Consider the following 14571-nt stretch of genomic DNA (forward strand, 5'->3'; position numbering starts at 1 on the left):
TCACTCCGGTTACCATGCCCCTGCCAAATTAGTTTAAACACTCTCCCACAGCCCCAGCATACCTGCCTGCAGGATATTGAACCCGCTTGGGTTCAGGTGCAATCTGCCCTTTTTTGAAGAGCTCATACCTTTCCCAGAAGAGGCCCTGCCTACCTGTGACACCACCTTCAAAGTATTAAGTGTTAAGGAGCAGAGAGTAAAGCATTAAGTTGACATAAAAACTGGGATCTCCAACAATACACAGCCACTTACTTGCTCCCTTCCCTGAGGAGTGCAATTGCAATACTAATTCTTTTCCGTAAGAAAATCAGCATGAGGATGACGATGACTTCCAGGATGCACAGCACGATCACTGAAAAACAGAGGCATTGCATTTCAGGGAGGACAGAGTGAGAGGTGACTCCATACTGCCTGTTTACAGCCGCCAGGATAGAGACATCGGAGCCAGGGAGGGGGGCACCATGGTGCAGCATTTGGCATTTGGGCTGGAGTTGGTGCTGTCCACACCCCGCCCCCCCCCCGCCCCACCAGTTCACTCGCTCAACAGATCTATGGACTGAGAGTCTGGAGTATTTATGCATTTATATTTTGTGTGATTGTATTTTACTGATATCCTATATGTGCTTGCTATTTTGCATATACGAGCACTAGGCCTCAAGCCACAGTGTTGCCTGTTTACACTAGCCAGGGAGAAGCACTGGGGTGGTGAGGCATGACACCCAGGCCAGAGTCAGCGCTGCTTTCCCAGTGTTCGCTTGGCAGAAGCTCTGTTGTGGTTGTCTGCAGATTTCAGCAGCATTGGATGGCCTGAGTTTGGTCGCTTTTATCAAGTGTATCTTTCTCTCTTATATGTGCTGTGTGTGACTGTTGGCACCGTGTTTTACACCTCGGCTCTAGAGTAACACTATCTCGTTTTGCGGTAGTAATGAGTATTCATCTGTGGTTGAATGACAATTAAACTTGGATTGAATTGGATAGAGCTGTACAAGATGACAAGGGGCATAGATCAAGCAGATAGCCAGAGATTTTTTTTCCAGGGCGGAAGTGGCTAATACAAGTCTTCCACTGCGTTTCCACAGGGACTGGAGTTATGGGGTAGCACAGTCGTGTAGCAGTTGAATTTATAGCTCCAGCAATCGGGTTCGGTTCCCACCGCTGTCTGTAAGTCGTTTGTACGTTCTCCCCGTGACCGTGTAGGTTTCCTCCGGGTGCTCCGGTTTCCTCCCAAAGACAGATGGGTCAGGCTAGTAAGTCAGACAAGCTATGTTGGTGCCAGAAGCACAGCGACACTTGTGGGCTGCCCCAACACATTCCCCACTGATTTGATTTGATGAAAACAATGCATTTCATTGTATATTTCGATGTACATGTGACAAATAAAGCTAATCTGTCTCTTTTCTGTCCTGTAGCCAATATTCTCTTTGGGATAGTCTCTTTGTCCACCTGTGGCCGGGTAATTGAAGAGTCAGCATTTCTACCTTTCAGCCCTAGAAACTTTCCACTAGTGGTGAAGAGATGCATTCTCTCGAGACGAGCTCATATCTCACTTTAGCTTTGTGGACTGAATTTCTGTCTTCCTAATCTCAAATTAAATGCCATAAATGATGGGAGCACCAACTACCAGATTGTAGTAAAGACCCCTCTGCTTTGCTGATCTCCCTGAGGGAAGGAGATTTGTGGTTGGGCTTGTGAGTGACTCTATTTCCAGCAATAGGGTGTACGGGGTGTCAGAGAGGGGTAGCACCTCTGGTGGGGGAACATGTCGTATCCTTTTCAGGGCGGTTAGTCCACCTTTGGTCCCCACCTGGCACTCAGCTCTCACCTATGGCTTCCCGTAGCTGTTTGCATGCGACAGCGGCCACACCCCGGGCAACGGCTTCGACAAGCCGGCTAAACCAGGTGAGGGTAGCTGACGGGTCTCAGACCCTCGGTGTGATAGGGAGTTGTCTATCCCAGCATGTGAAGGCAGTCTCCGGCGGTCTCCGGCGGATTGAGCGGACGAGACCAATGGAAGGTCCAACAGTCAAGAAGGCGGTCTCTGCAAGCGTCGTGGAACGTGTAGAGCAGGACAAGACACAGAAGACGTCCTGGTCATCCACTGCGCCTAGTCCCATCTCCAGCCGTCTAGACTCTGTCTTGCCACTGGATCCAGATGGGAATTGGGAAGAGAGAGTGAGGCTGACACTGCACAACTCTCCCTCACTTAAATCCAAACCACACGCTAGTCTCGACACCACCAATAATGGTGACGAGGTCCTCATCGACGTCGACAATGGACAAACACACAAAAAAAAAATTCCAGCAAACACATCAAGAGCAAAAAGGGTTGCACATTAGACCTCAGACCTGCCAGGGATGCACAGATCACATACAGGGAGTTCCACTGTCACTGGCCTTGGAGTGGTCTACTTGGTGGTATCATGTGATGAGCATCTGAGCCAGTAATACAGTGTCACCGAGCAACATGTGCCAGTGTCCAGTGGCTGACAGAGGTTTAGGTGTTTCTGTGTCCAGTGGCTGACAGAGGTGTAGGTGTTTCTGTGTCCAGTGGCTGACAGAGGTTTAGGTGTTCCTGTGTCCAGTGGCTGACAGAGGTTTAGGTGCTTCTGTGTCCAGTGGCTGACAGAGGTGTAGGTGTTTCTGTGTCCAGTGGCTGACAGAGGTGTAGGTGTTTCTGTGTCCAGTGGCTGACAGAGGTGTAGGTGTTTCTGTGTCCAGTGGCTGACAGAGGTTTAGGTGTTTCTGTGTCCAGTGGCTGACAGAGGTTTAGGTGTTTCTGTGTCCAGTGGAAGCAGCTCCAGTGGCAGGAAGCCCAACCCCCTTATTCCAAACCACACTCCCAACCAGAAACTACCATTCCCCACCAACACCTCCAATGTCTACACCTCAAGCCCAATGCTCCAACCTGGTCCTTCAATACCCCATGCTACCCTATCCCAACCCATCCCCAATACCCCAGATACCCTATCCCAAACCACCTCCAATACCTCAACCCATACCCAAAACTCAACCCAACCAATCCCCACCTCAACCCCAATACCCCAAACTATCCCCTATAACACATCCCATCCACCATACCCTGTCTCAACCTTAATACCCCAATCTATTTTCCAATGTTTCCTCCCAACCTATCTCCGATACCTCAACCCATCCCAAATACCCTATCCCAACTTATCTCTAAAACCTTATCCCATACCTAAAACCCAACCCAACCCATCCCCAATACCCCACCTTAACTCTAATAAACTATACTATCTCCAATAGCACATCCCATCCCTAATATCCCATCTCAACCCTAATCAGTTTATCTTTCAATGATTCCTCCCAATCTATCTCCAATACCTAAACCTCTCCCAAATACCCTATCCTAACCCATTCCCATATTCCAACCCAAATCCAATACCACATCTGAACTCGATCCTGAAACCCCACCCTCTATATTCAAACTCAACCTCCAATTTCTCACCTTATCCTTTGATATCCTATCACAGCCCATCTCCAATGTCTCAATACATCCATATACCCCATCCCAACCAGTCCCCAACATCTCCTTCCAACTCATCCACAATATCCCAATCAATTCCCAATGCACCATCCCACCAAAACCTTGCAACTTTAATCCTAATACCCAAACCTATCCCCGAAATCCCATCCATTCTTCAATACCACAGCTTCCCATACCCCAACCTAGTTTCCAGAATTCCATAAAACCATCTCCCAGTGCATCCATCCAGCCCAGTTATAGTGAAGAGTTTGGGCTGTGTGTAATGGCAGTCACATTGTAGGGGTGGGTTAGAATTCACTGGGGCTTGGGTACTGCACATGAATCATTATGCCATAACCTAATACAGTGGACTCCAGTTAATTTTGTCCATTGGTTAATCAAGGAGCCGCTTATTTGGGGCAACTCTTAACATACAAAAACTGATTGAGAAAATGTCCAGAGTTCCTTCATTTATTTGGGACACTATGCCACTTAATTGGGGCAGGAGAATGTTGTTTTTGAATTGCGTCAGTCCTGTGCACTTGTTAGACACTACATTGTGCTTAAAGCAAACAGCTTTTAAATAGTGTCAGTGTGTATTTGTATTCAAAAAGCAGGGATTTTTGTCACTGATAGCTAGTGGAAATAAGCAGTGAGACAATTTTACTCACTGTGGTTTCAAGTATTCAGGCTTGGAGATGCCAGGAGCAGCCGGGAAAGGAAATGAAACAATTTCATTCCTTCAACTAGTTAGGAGTTACGAAGAATTTGAAGGTATCAACAATTATCTTGAATGTTACAATGAAAATTATTTGGAGGATCCAATCATTGATAGAAGCAAAGTTAAGATGCCACTAAATGGTGGCTCCTTTGCTTTCATCTTCGGAAACAGCTCTACTTCCATCTTTAATACCTTTATTTTTCCCTTTCAGGGTTCTTTTGAAGACCCTGACCTGGAGTTGCACGCTGACTTCGGTTCTTTGCGGGAATGGGACCCGTTCTCGGGTCCCAGGACTGGCCGTTGTTCAGCACGCCAAAGGTTCAGCCCGAGAGTCCGGCTCGAATTTGGAAGCCTAGGATCTCAGGGCTTTGGAGACAGGCAGATCCAGGGTCAGTGTCATGGCAGGAGACCCCTGTGTCATCGGGGGAGTCGGAATACCTACGGCTGTGTGCCCAGAGGCCTGAGATCCTTGCGATCTTTGGGAACAGAGCTTGGAAAAAGCAACGTAATGGACTTCTAACATCGTAAACCAGCAAGTTGTTTGTTATGTCTCCCCGCTCGCTGGGAAAAATAGAGACAACTCCTTCTCCCCTATTAGGAAAGAGAGAGAAACTGTGGTATGTCGAATGCCGGGTGAAACGTGAAGTCTTTGGGGTTACTGCGAGTCGTGACTTTGCTGTTGCTTTGCTCACGTGTGAGTGTGCGGGGGCGGGGGCAGTGCCGATACATGCTTCTTTTTTTGTTGGTGGGGGAGGGGCAATCGTTGCTCGCTGCCGCTTACACGCAGGAGGGAGGGGACTTTGGGGTTCTCACGTTTAACTGTCGTTTATTCTTTGGGGCACTCCCCTGTTTTCGTGGATGTTTGAGAAGAAAAAGCATTTCAGGATGTATATTGTATACATTTCTCTGGCATTGAATTGGACGTTTGAACCTTTGATGGCACTGCGTGAAAGCAGTCTGCTATCTGCACTGGGTGTCTGAACTGACTTTATTCATTGTGTACACCGGATGAATTCCTCCGTCATTACCTGTTAGAAACTAATACATAGCTCTATATATACACAGCTTGGTAGTGTTCTAACTTGTTCTGTATTTCATTGAAATACATAATTTGTTACAGTTTCTCTTATACCTTATTAACTATTTCCAGCTAATTGGGGCAGCTGATTAATTAGGCCAAAATGCACTGGTGCCAATGTGTCCCAATCATCCAGAACCCACTGTCCTTCCAGTGGACCGAACCTCTATCATCCGTAAAAGGTGACCAGCTCCCAATCCACCCAAAACCGACGTCTACACCCTCTCCCAGCGCACCCCAATGGCCCTCACCCATTTCCCAGTGCCCAAACCCCCAGAGGCTGCCCTTCCTCACTCTGGGCCCTCAGTGAGGAGGGAGGCAGACTTACTGAAGGCAAGCCAGGTCTGTCTGAGCTGCAGGTACACCCTCAGGTCAGTCTGGAAGCCAATGTCGGAGATGGGGATATCGCTGCCGGGCTTCCCCTTCAGGCTGCTGTATTCCCAGTAGCAATGCCAGATCCCTGAGACAGTGAGGAAACACAGGTTTAGACAGCAGGCAGAGAAACCGATCACAGCAGGAAGCCTCAGCAACACAGAGATAGAGGAATGCATCGGGCTGGGCAGCGGACAACGTGAGGGGTTGGGCAGCCTGAGGTAGTACAGCAAAGATAGAAAGATAGCATGGACAGGAGACTAGCTGACTGGCAGGAGGCAAAGAGTGGGAATAAAGGCAGCCAGTTACTAGGCCTCTGTCTTGGGGCCGCTTCAGTAGTGGATGACACTAATGAGGACGATGGAATTGATGGCTTTGTGGCTAAACTTTGCAGACGATATAAAGGTAAGTGGAGGGGCAGGTAGTGTTGAGGAAGCAGGGAGTCTGCAGAAGGACTTAGACAGATTGGGAGAATGGGTAAAGAAGTGGCAGATGGAATATAGTGCAGGGAGGTGTATGGTCATACACTTTGGTAGGAGGAATAAAGGTGTAGACACCATTGTGGGCTGAAGGTCCCGCTGTACTGTTCTATTAAGTATTTTAACACTGAGACAGAGTAGATGTGGAGAGGATGTTTTCCACAGTTGTGGAGTCTGGACCAGAGGGAACAACCTTGGAATCGAGGGATGTCCATTTAGAACAGAGATGAGAAGGAATTTCTTTAGCCAGAGGGTAGTGAATCTGTGGAATTCATTGCTAAGGACGGCTGTGGAGGCCAAATCATTGGGTATACTTAAAGCAGACATTGATAGGTTCTCAATTAGTCAGGCCGTCAAAGGTTATGGGGAGAAGGCAGGAGACTTGGGATGACAGGGATAATAAATCATCCATGATGGAATGGCTGATCAGACTCGATGGGCTGAATAGTCTAATTCTACTCCTATGCCTTATGGTGTTATAGACAAAGGGAGAGTGGAGAACAGGAAACTAGAGGTAGATGGTCAATCACCATCAACATGAGTGATAGGACAGACTCGAAAGGCTGAATGTCCCACAACCAGCCACACTGTACGGCTCAGCTGACACACTCGCAGTTCTCTACCCAGTGAAAACTGACTTGCTTTCCTCCATGACAGCCCCTAACCCCAGTCCTGAGGACTTGAAACATTAACCACTCCTCCGTTCGCAGACATCACCGTGCTTCGCTCTGACAGTAGCCCGAGTCAGGGTGGGTCCCTGGTTGCTGGAGCTGAGGGACGCAAGCCACAGAAGGCACTGCTCTCTCCTTCCCTGTCCGCCCGGCTCCCTTTGCTGCAAGACTGGCTACGGGCCACCAAGCAGGAGCAGTTGCCAGCAGCCCTGCCCACCTGCTCACACCTCCAGGCACAATCTGCCACCCCCACCATATTTCACAAGCTCTCGCCTTCCGACCGCAGGAAGCTGCAGGCAGGGGTGTTGAAACCAGCTCCAGCACTGTGCCACAGTCTGTTCCTCTTTCAACTCAGGCAGACATCACCCAGGAAAGGTGCCGGTAAAACGGATGTTACTGAACAGGGGGGCAGGACACCGATGGAATCACACAGCTCAGGGAGAGAACATTCAGTCCGTTCTGTCGGTGCTGGTTGTTTTACTGCTCCCACAGCATGGCAGAGCAGCGGTTAGTCTAGTGCTTTACAGCCACAGCGACTGGGGTTCAATTCCCAGCGCTGAGATTGTATGTTCCCCTGATGACCAGCTGGGTTTCCTCGGGGTCCGCCCACACGCAAAAGATGTACAGGTTGGGGTTAGTAAGTTGTGGGCATGCTACACTGGTGCTAGAAAGGTAGTGAACCCTGTAGAATTTTCTCTACTTCTGCATAAATATGACCTAAAATGTGATCAGATCTTCACGCAAGTCCTAAAACTAGACAAAGAGAGCCCAATTAAATAAATAACACAAAAACATTATACTTGTTCACTTACTTAGTGAGGAAAATGATCTAATACTACACGTATCTGTTGGAAAAAGTATGTGAGCCTCTGGGGTAATGCCTTTTACGAAAGCTATTTGGAGTCAGGTGTTCCAATCAATGAAATGAGATTGGAGGTGTGGGTCCTTCTCGTAAAAGATCTGTTTATGTGCACCATGCCTCGATCAAAATGACTTTAAGAGGACCTTAGAAGATTTATAGAGATGCATGAAGTTAGAAAAGGCTACAAAAACATTTCTAAAGACCTGAGTGTTCATCAGTCCACAGTAAGAGAAATTGTCTCCAAATGGAGGAAATTCAGTACTGTTGCTGCTGTCCCTCGGAGTGGCTGTCCTGCAAAGATTACATCAAGAGCACAACATGCAATGCTGAAGGAGGTGAAAAAGAGCCCAAGGGTAACAGCAAAAGATCTCTAGAACTTGCTAAAGTCTCTGTTCAATAAGAAAAACACTGAACAAAAGTGGTGTTCGTGGAAGGACACCACGGAGGGAACCGCTGCTCTCCAAAAATAAACATTGCTGCATGTCTCAAGTTTGCAAAAGACCACCTGGATGTTCCACAGTGCTTCTGGGATAAAGTTCTGTGGACAGATGAGACAAAAGTTGAACTTTTTGGCAGAAAACCACATTGCTATGTTTGGAGGGAAAAGGGCACTGCACACCAACACCAAAACCTCATCCCAACTGTGAAGCAAGGTGGCAGGAGCATCATGGTTTGGGGCTACTTTGCTGCCTCAGGGCCTGGTCAGCTTGCAATCATTGAGGGAACAATGAATTCAAAATTATATTAAGACATTTCACAGGAGAACGTCAGGGTAGCAGTCTGTCACCTGAAGCTTAATACAAGTTGGATAATGCACCAAGACAAGAGTGAATCTACAACAGAATGGTTTAAAAAGAAGAAAATTTGTGTTTTGGAATGGCTGAGCCAAAGTCCTGACCTTAATCCTATAGAAATGTAGAAGGAACTGAAGTAAGAAGTTCATGCAAGAAAGTCCACCAACGTCCCAGAGTTGAAGCAGTTTTGAAAGGCCTAAAATTCCTCCAAGCTAATGTGCAGGACTGATCAACAGTTACTGGAAAAGTTGGTTGAAGTTATTGCTGCACAAGGGGTCACACCACTTACTGGAAGCAAAGGTTCACATACTTTTTCCAACAAATACATGTAATACTGGATCATTTTTCTCAATAAATAAATGAACAAGTATAATGATTTTTGTGTTATTTATTTAATTGGTTCTCTTTATCTAGTTGTAGGACTTGCATGAAGACCTGATCACATTTAGGTCATACTTATGCAGAAATAGAGGAAATTCTACAGGGTTCACAAACTCTGCAACAGGATCCTCGACTTCCTAACTGGAAGACCACAATCTGTGCAGGTTGGAAATAACATCTCTAGCTCACTGACAGTCATCCCTGGCGTGCCTCTGGAATGTGTGCTTAGCCCACTGCTCCACACTCTCTACACCCATGACTGTGTGGCTAGGAACAGCTCAAATGTGTAGGTGATACAAGGACTGTTGGCAGAATTTCAGATGGTCACGAGAGGGTATACGGGAGCGAGATACATCAGCTAGTTGAGTAGTGTCACAGCAACAACCTGGCACTCAATGTCAGTGAGATCAAAGAACTGATTGTGGTCTCCAGAAAGGATAAGATGAGGGAACACACCACTCCTCATAGAGGGATCAGAAGTGGAGAGAGTGAACAACTTCAAGTCCCTGGGTATCAATATCTCTGAGGATTTATCCTGGGCCCAACATATCGATGCAGCTACAAAGAAGGCGCAACAGCAGCTGTATTTCATTGAGGTGATTTGGTCTATCACTAAAGAAAGAAGCTGCACAGGGCTGTAAATCTAGTCAGCTCCATCTTGAATACTAACCTACAAAGTACCCAGGACATCTTTAGGGAGCAGTGTCTCAGAAAGGCAGCATCCATTATCAAGGACCTCCAGCACCCAGGACATGCCCTTTTCTCACTGTTACCATCATGTAGGAGGTACAGAAGCCTGAAGGCACACACTCAGCGAGTCAGGAACAGTTTCTTCCCCTCTGCCATCCAATTCCTAAATGGACATTACCTCACTTTTATATATCTATTATTTCTGTTTTTGCATGATTTTTAATCTATTCAGTATAAGTATACTGTAATTTATTTATTTTCTCTTCCATACTATGTATTACATTGAACTGCTGCTGCTAAGTTAACGAATTTCATGACACATGTCAGTGATAATAAACTTGATTCTGATAAAGATACTCGCACATGTCTACAGACACGCTGTGGAGAGCATTCCAACTGGCTGCACTACCGTCTGGTATTGGGGGGCGGGGTGGATCACTGCACAGGATTGAAATAAGCTACAGAAAGTTGTAAACTCAGCCAGCCCCATCATGGGCACTAGCCTCCCCAGAATCTAGGACATCTTCAAGGAGTAGATGCCTCAAAAAACAGTATCCATCATCAAGGACCCCCATCACCCAGGACATGCTACCATCAGGAAGGAGGTGTAGGAGCCTGAAGACACACAATGAATGGTTCAGGAACAGCTTCTTCCCCTCTGCTATCCAATTTCTGATTGCACATTGAACCCATAAACACTTATTTTAGGTATTGCATTGTATCACTGCTGCAAAGACAACAAATTTCATGACATACGCTAGTGATATTAAATCTGATTCTGAAGCTGAAGTATAACATGGGGGCAAAATTGAGAAGTGTTAAATTTGAATGCACTCAGAATACGGAATCAGGTCGGTGATCTGGCAGCGCAGTTAGAAACTGGCAGGTATGATGTTGTGGGCATCACTGAGCCGTGGCTGAAAGTAGATTATAGCTGGGACCTTCACATTCAAGGCTACACATTGTATCAAAAGTTCATGCAGGTAGGCAGAGGGCTGGCTTTGGTGGTAAAACATGAAATCAAATCCTTAGAAAGAGGTAACACAGGATCAGAAGATGTAGAATCCTTGTAGGTAGAGTTAAGAAATTGCAAGAGTAAAGATCCCGATGAGAGCTGTATACAAGCCTCCAAATAACAGCCAGGGTGGGCAAGATAAATTACAACGGGACATAGAAAAGGCATGCAAAAAGTGCAATGTTACAATAATCACGGGGGATTTCAATACACAGGTAGATTGGGAAAATCAGGTTGGTGCTGGATCCCAAGAGAGGGAATTTGTAGAACATTCACGAGATGGCTTTTTAGAGCAGTTGGTGGTTGAGACCACTAAAGGAATGGCAATTTTGTATTGGGTGTTGTATAATGAACCAGGTTTCATTAGGGAGCTTAAGGTAAAGGAACCCTTGTAAGACAGGCAGCAATCATAATATAATAGGGTTTGCCATGAAATTTGAGAAGGGGAAACTAAAGTCCATAAGACCATAAGATCATAAGATACAGGAGCAGGTTTAGACCATTTGGTCTATCTAGTCTGCTCTGCCATTTCATCACAGCTGATCCATTTTTCCTATCTGCCCCACTCTCCTGCCTTCACCCCATATCCCTTCATGCCCTGACCACTCACGAATCTATCAACTTCCCCCTGAAGGTAATATAAAGACCTGGCCCCCATATCTGTCTGTGGCAACAGATTCCACAGATTCAACACTCTCTGGCTAAAGAAATTCTTCTTCATCTCCGTTCTAAAAGGACGCCCTTCTATTCTGATGCTGTGTCCTCTGGTCTCAGACTCACCCACTATATGTTGAGGATGTTCTACGAGTCTGTGGTGGCCACTGCTATCATGTTTGCTGTTGTGTGCTGGGGCAGCAGGCTGAGGGTAGCAGACAATCAACAAACTCATTCGTAAGGCCAGTGATGTTGTGGGGATGGAACTGGACTCTCTGACGGTGGTGTCTGAAAAGAGGATGCTGTCCAAGTTGCATGCCATCTTGGTCAATGTCTCCCATCCACTACATAATGTACTGGTTGGGCACAGGAGTACATTCAGCCAGAGACTCATTCCACCGAGATGCAACACAGAGTGTCATAGGAAGTCATTCCTGCCTGTGGCCATCAAACTTTACAACTCCTCCCTTTGAGGGTCAGACACTCTGAGCCAATAGGATGGTCCTAGACTTATTTCATAATTTACGTATTACTATTTAACTATTTATGGTTTTATTACTATTTATTATTTATGGTGCAACTGTAACGAAAACCAATTTCCCCTGGGATCAATAAAGTATGACTATGACTATGACTATAGGAAATATCCTCTTCATATCCACGCTGTCGAGGCCTTTCATTTGATAGGTTTCATTGAGCTCACTCCTCATTCTTCTGAATTCAAGTGAATACAGGCCCCGAGCCATCACATACTCTTCATAAGACAACCCATTCAATCCTGAAATCATTTTTATGAACCTCGTTTGAAGCTTCTCCAATTCCAGCACATCCTTTCTACGATAAGGGACCCAAACCCTCCTGAAATGAATGCTAACATTGCATTCGCCACAGACTCAACCTGCAAATCAACCTTTAGGGAATCTTGCACCTCAGTTGTATCACCTTTACAGTGGAGCAAAGGGAATCACAGAGGTAAGAGAGATGAGCTAGCCAAAGTTGATTGGAAGATGACACCAGCAGAGATGACAGCAGAGCAGGAATGGCTGGAGTTTCTGGGGACAATTCGGAATAGATACATCTCAAAGATGAAAAAGTATTCTAAAAGGAGGATGAGGCAACCATTGGTGACAATGGAAATCAAAGACAGCATAAAAGCAAAGCATAGGGCATACATTATAGCAAAAATGAGTGGCAAACTAGAGGATTGAGAAGCTTTTAATAACCAACAGAAAGCAACTTAAAAAGCCATAAGGAGAGAAAACATGAAATATGAAGGGAAGTTAGCCAATAATATAAAAGTAGATACCATAAGTTTTTCATGGAAGGGAGAGGGAGAGGGAGAGGGAGGGAGAGAGAGACAGAGATAAGAGAGTTGAGAGTGGATATTGGACGGCTGGAAAATAATGCTAGAGAAGGAGAAATGGAGGACAAAAATTGGCAGAACTTCAAAGATTCAAAATCCCTCAGAATAGATGAGGGGGAATTTCTTTAGCCAGAGGGTGATAAATTTGTGCATTTCATTGGCTTTGACTATATTTAAGGTGGAGGTTGATAGGTTCATGATTAGTCAGGGCGTCCTTCCCTCCCACGTAGTCCTATGTATTTCTATCATTAAAGTGCCTATCTAAGAACTCGTACATGCCTCTAGTATATCTGCCTCTACCACCACAACAAGCAGCACATTCTATGCACTCACCACTCTCTGTGTAAATCCCACCTCGGACATTCCCTCAAACATCCCTCCAATCACCTTGTTTAGCCATTTCCGCCCTGGGAAAACATTCTCTCTGTCCACTCAATCTACATTATCAACCTTGCACATCTCACTCAAGTCACTTCTCATCCTCCTTCACTGCAAAGAGAAAAGCCCCAGTTCACTCAACCTTTCCTCATAAGACATGCTCACTAATCCAGGCAGCGTCCTGGTGAATCTCCTCTGCACCTTCTCTAAAGCTTCCACATTCTTCCTTTAAGAGCGGCCCAGAACTGAACACAATACTCCGTGTGGTCGAACCAGAATTTTATAGAACTGTAACATTACCTTAGGGCTTATGTAATTAATCCCCTGACTAATGAAGGCCAACTCTACACTCCCTCTTAACCACACTTGGACTGCAACTTTCAGGGACCTGAGGACGTGGACCCAGGTTCCCTTTGTTCCTGCACATTGCCAAGAACCCTGCCATGAACCCTGTACTCCACCTTCAAGATTGACCTACCAAAGTGAATCACTTCACACTTTTCCAGGTTGAACTCTATCTGCCATTTTTCAGCCCAGCTCTATTTCCCATCAATGTCCCATTGTAACCTACAACAATCTCCTACACTATTCGAAGACCATCAACCTTTGTGCCATCCACATAGACATGATAGATGTTTATAACATTATAAGAGGCACAGGCAGAGTTGACAGTTAGTCTTATTCCCTGAGTTGAAATGCCAAATAGACCATAAGGCACAGGGGCAGAATTAGGCCATTCAGCCCATCGAGTCTGCTCCATCATGGCTGATTTACTATCTCTCTCACCCCATTCTAGGTCTGCTTGCATTTACTCTATCTATGCCTCATAATTCTCCTCTCATTCTCCTACGCTCTAGGGAATAAAAGTCCTAACCTATTCAACCTTTTCCTATAACTCAGATCCTCAAGCCCTGGTAACATGCTTGTAAATTTTCTCTGCACTCTTTCAATTTTATTTACATCTTTCCTGTAGGTAGGTGACCATAACTGCACACAATACTCCAAATTACGCTTTGCCAGTGTCTTACACAAATTCAACATAACATTCCAACTCCTACACTCAGTACATAGATTTCTGAAAGCCAATATGCCAGAGTAACCCTATCCACCTGTGACATCACTTTTAAGGAATTATGGATCTGTATTCCCAGATCCCTTTATATTTTTCTCCTTGCTGAATTTAACTGGGAGGTCAGCATTACCACTCTCCATCCCAGCTCTCCAAGGGGTGACACATACACAATGCATTGAGCACTCATCCAGAATCACAGGAGCTGCCTGTCCACCCCGGAACCCGAGGCTCAGACCCACCCACAGGCCCTCCTTGGTTATTCTGGTTCCACATTCCAAAGACCTACGAGCTGCCCAGCACAATCCTCATGGATTTGATTTCACTGTATGTTTCAATGTTTCAACGTACATGTGATAAATAAAGCTAATCTTTAAGAGAAGAAGCTTCAATCACACTCCTGACTTTTGCCCTGGGTATGGGCGATGACCCCTGGGTGTTGGGAGGTGAGTCATTCCCCACAGGAGCACCAAACCCTGACCTGCTGTGTGAACCCAAAGGTCGGTCCGATAAAAACACAACAAACACACACACACACACACACATGCACACACACGTGC

General features: G+C 45.9%; 1 protein-coding gene across 6 annotated transcripts in view; it reads right to left on the minus strand.

Moving 5' to 3' along the window:
- slc44a5b (solute carrier family 44 member 5b) overlaps positions 1-14571 on the minus strand; it is a 196793-nt gene that overhangs the window by 44013 nt on the left and 138209 nt on the right. For all 6 annotated transcript variants that reach the window (XM_072273265.1, XM_072273269.1, XM_072273266.1 and 3 more), the window contains 2 exons: positions 5612-5743; positions 253-352 (listed from right to left, as the gene is read on the minus strand). In XM_072273265.1, coding sequence (XP_072129366.1) covers positions 253-352; positions 5612-5743 — 232 coding nt within the window. The remainder of the gene's footprint in view (positions 1-252; positions 353-5611; positions 5744-14571) is intronic.

The sequence above is a fragment of the Mobula birostris genome, chromosome 12, assembly GCF_030028105.1.
Source record: "Mobula birostris isolate sMobBir1 chromosome 12, sMobBir1.hap1, whole genome shotgun sequence".
Lineage (NCBI taxonomy): Eukaryota > Metazoa > Chordata > Chondrichthyes > Myliobatiformes > Myliobatidae > Mobula > Mobula birostris.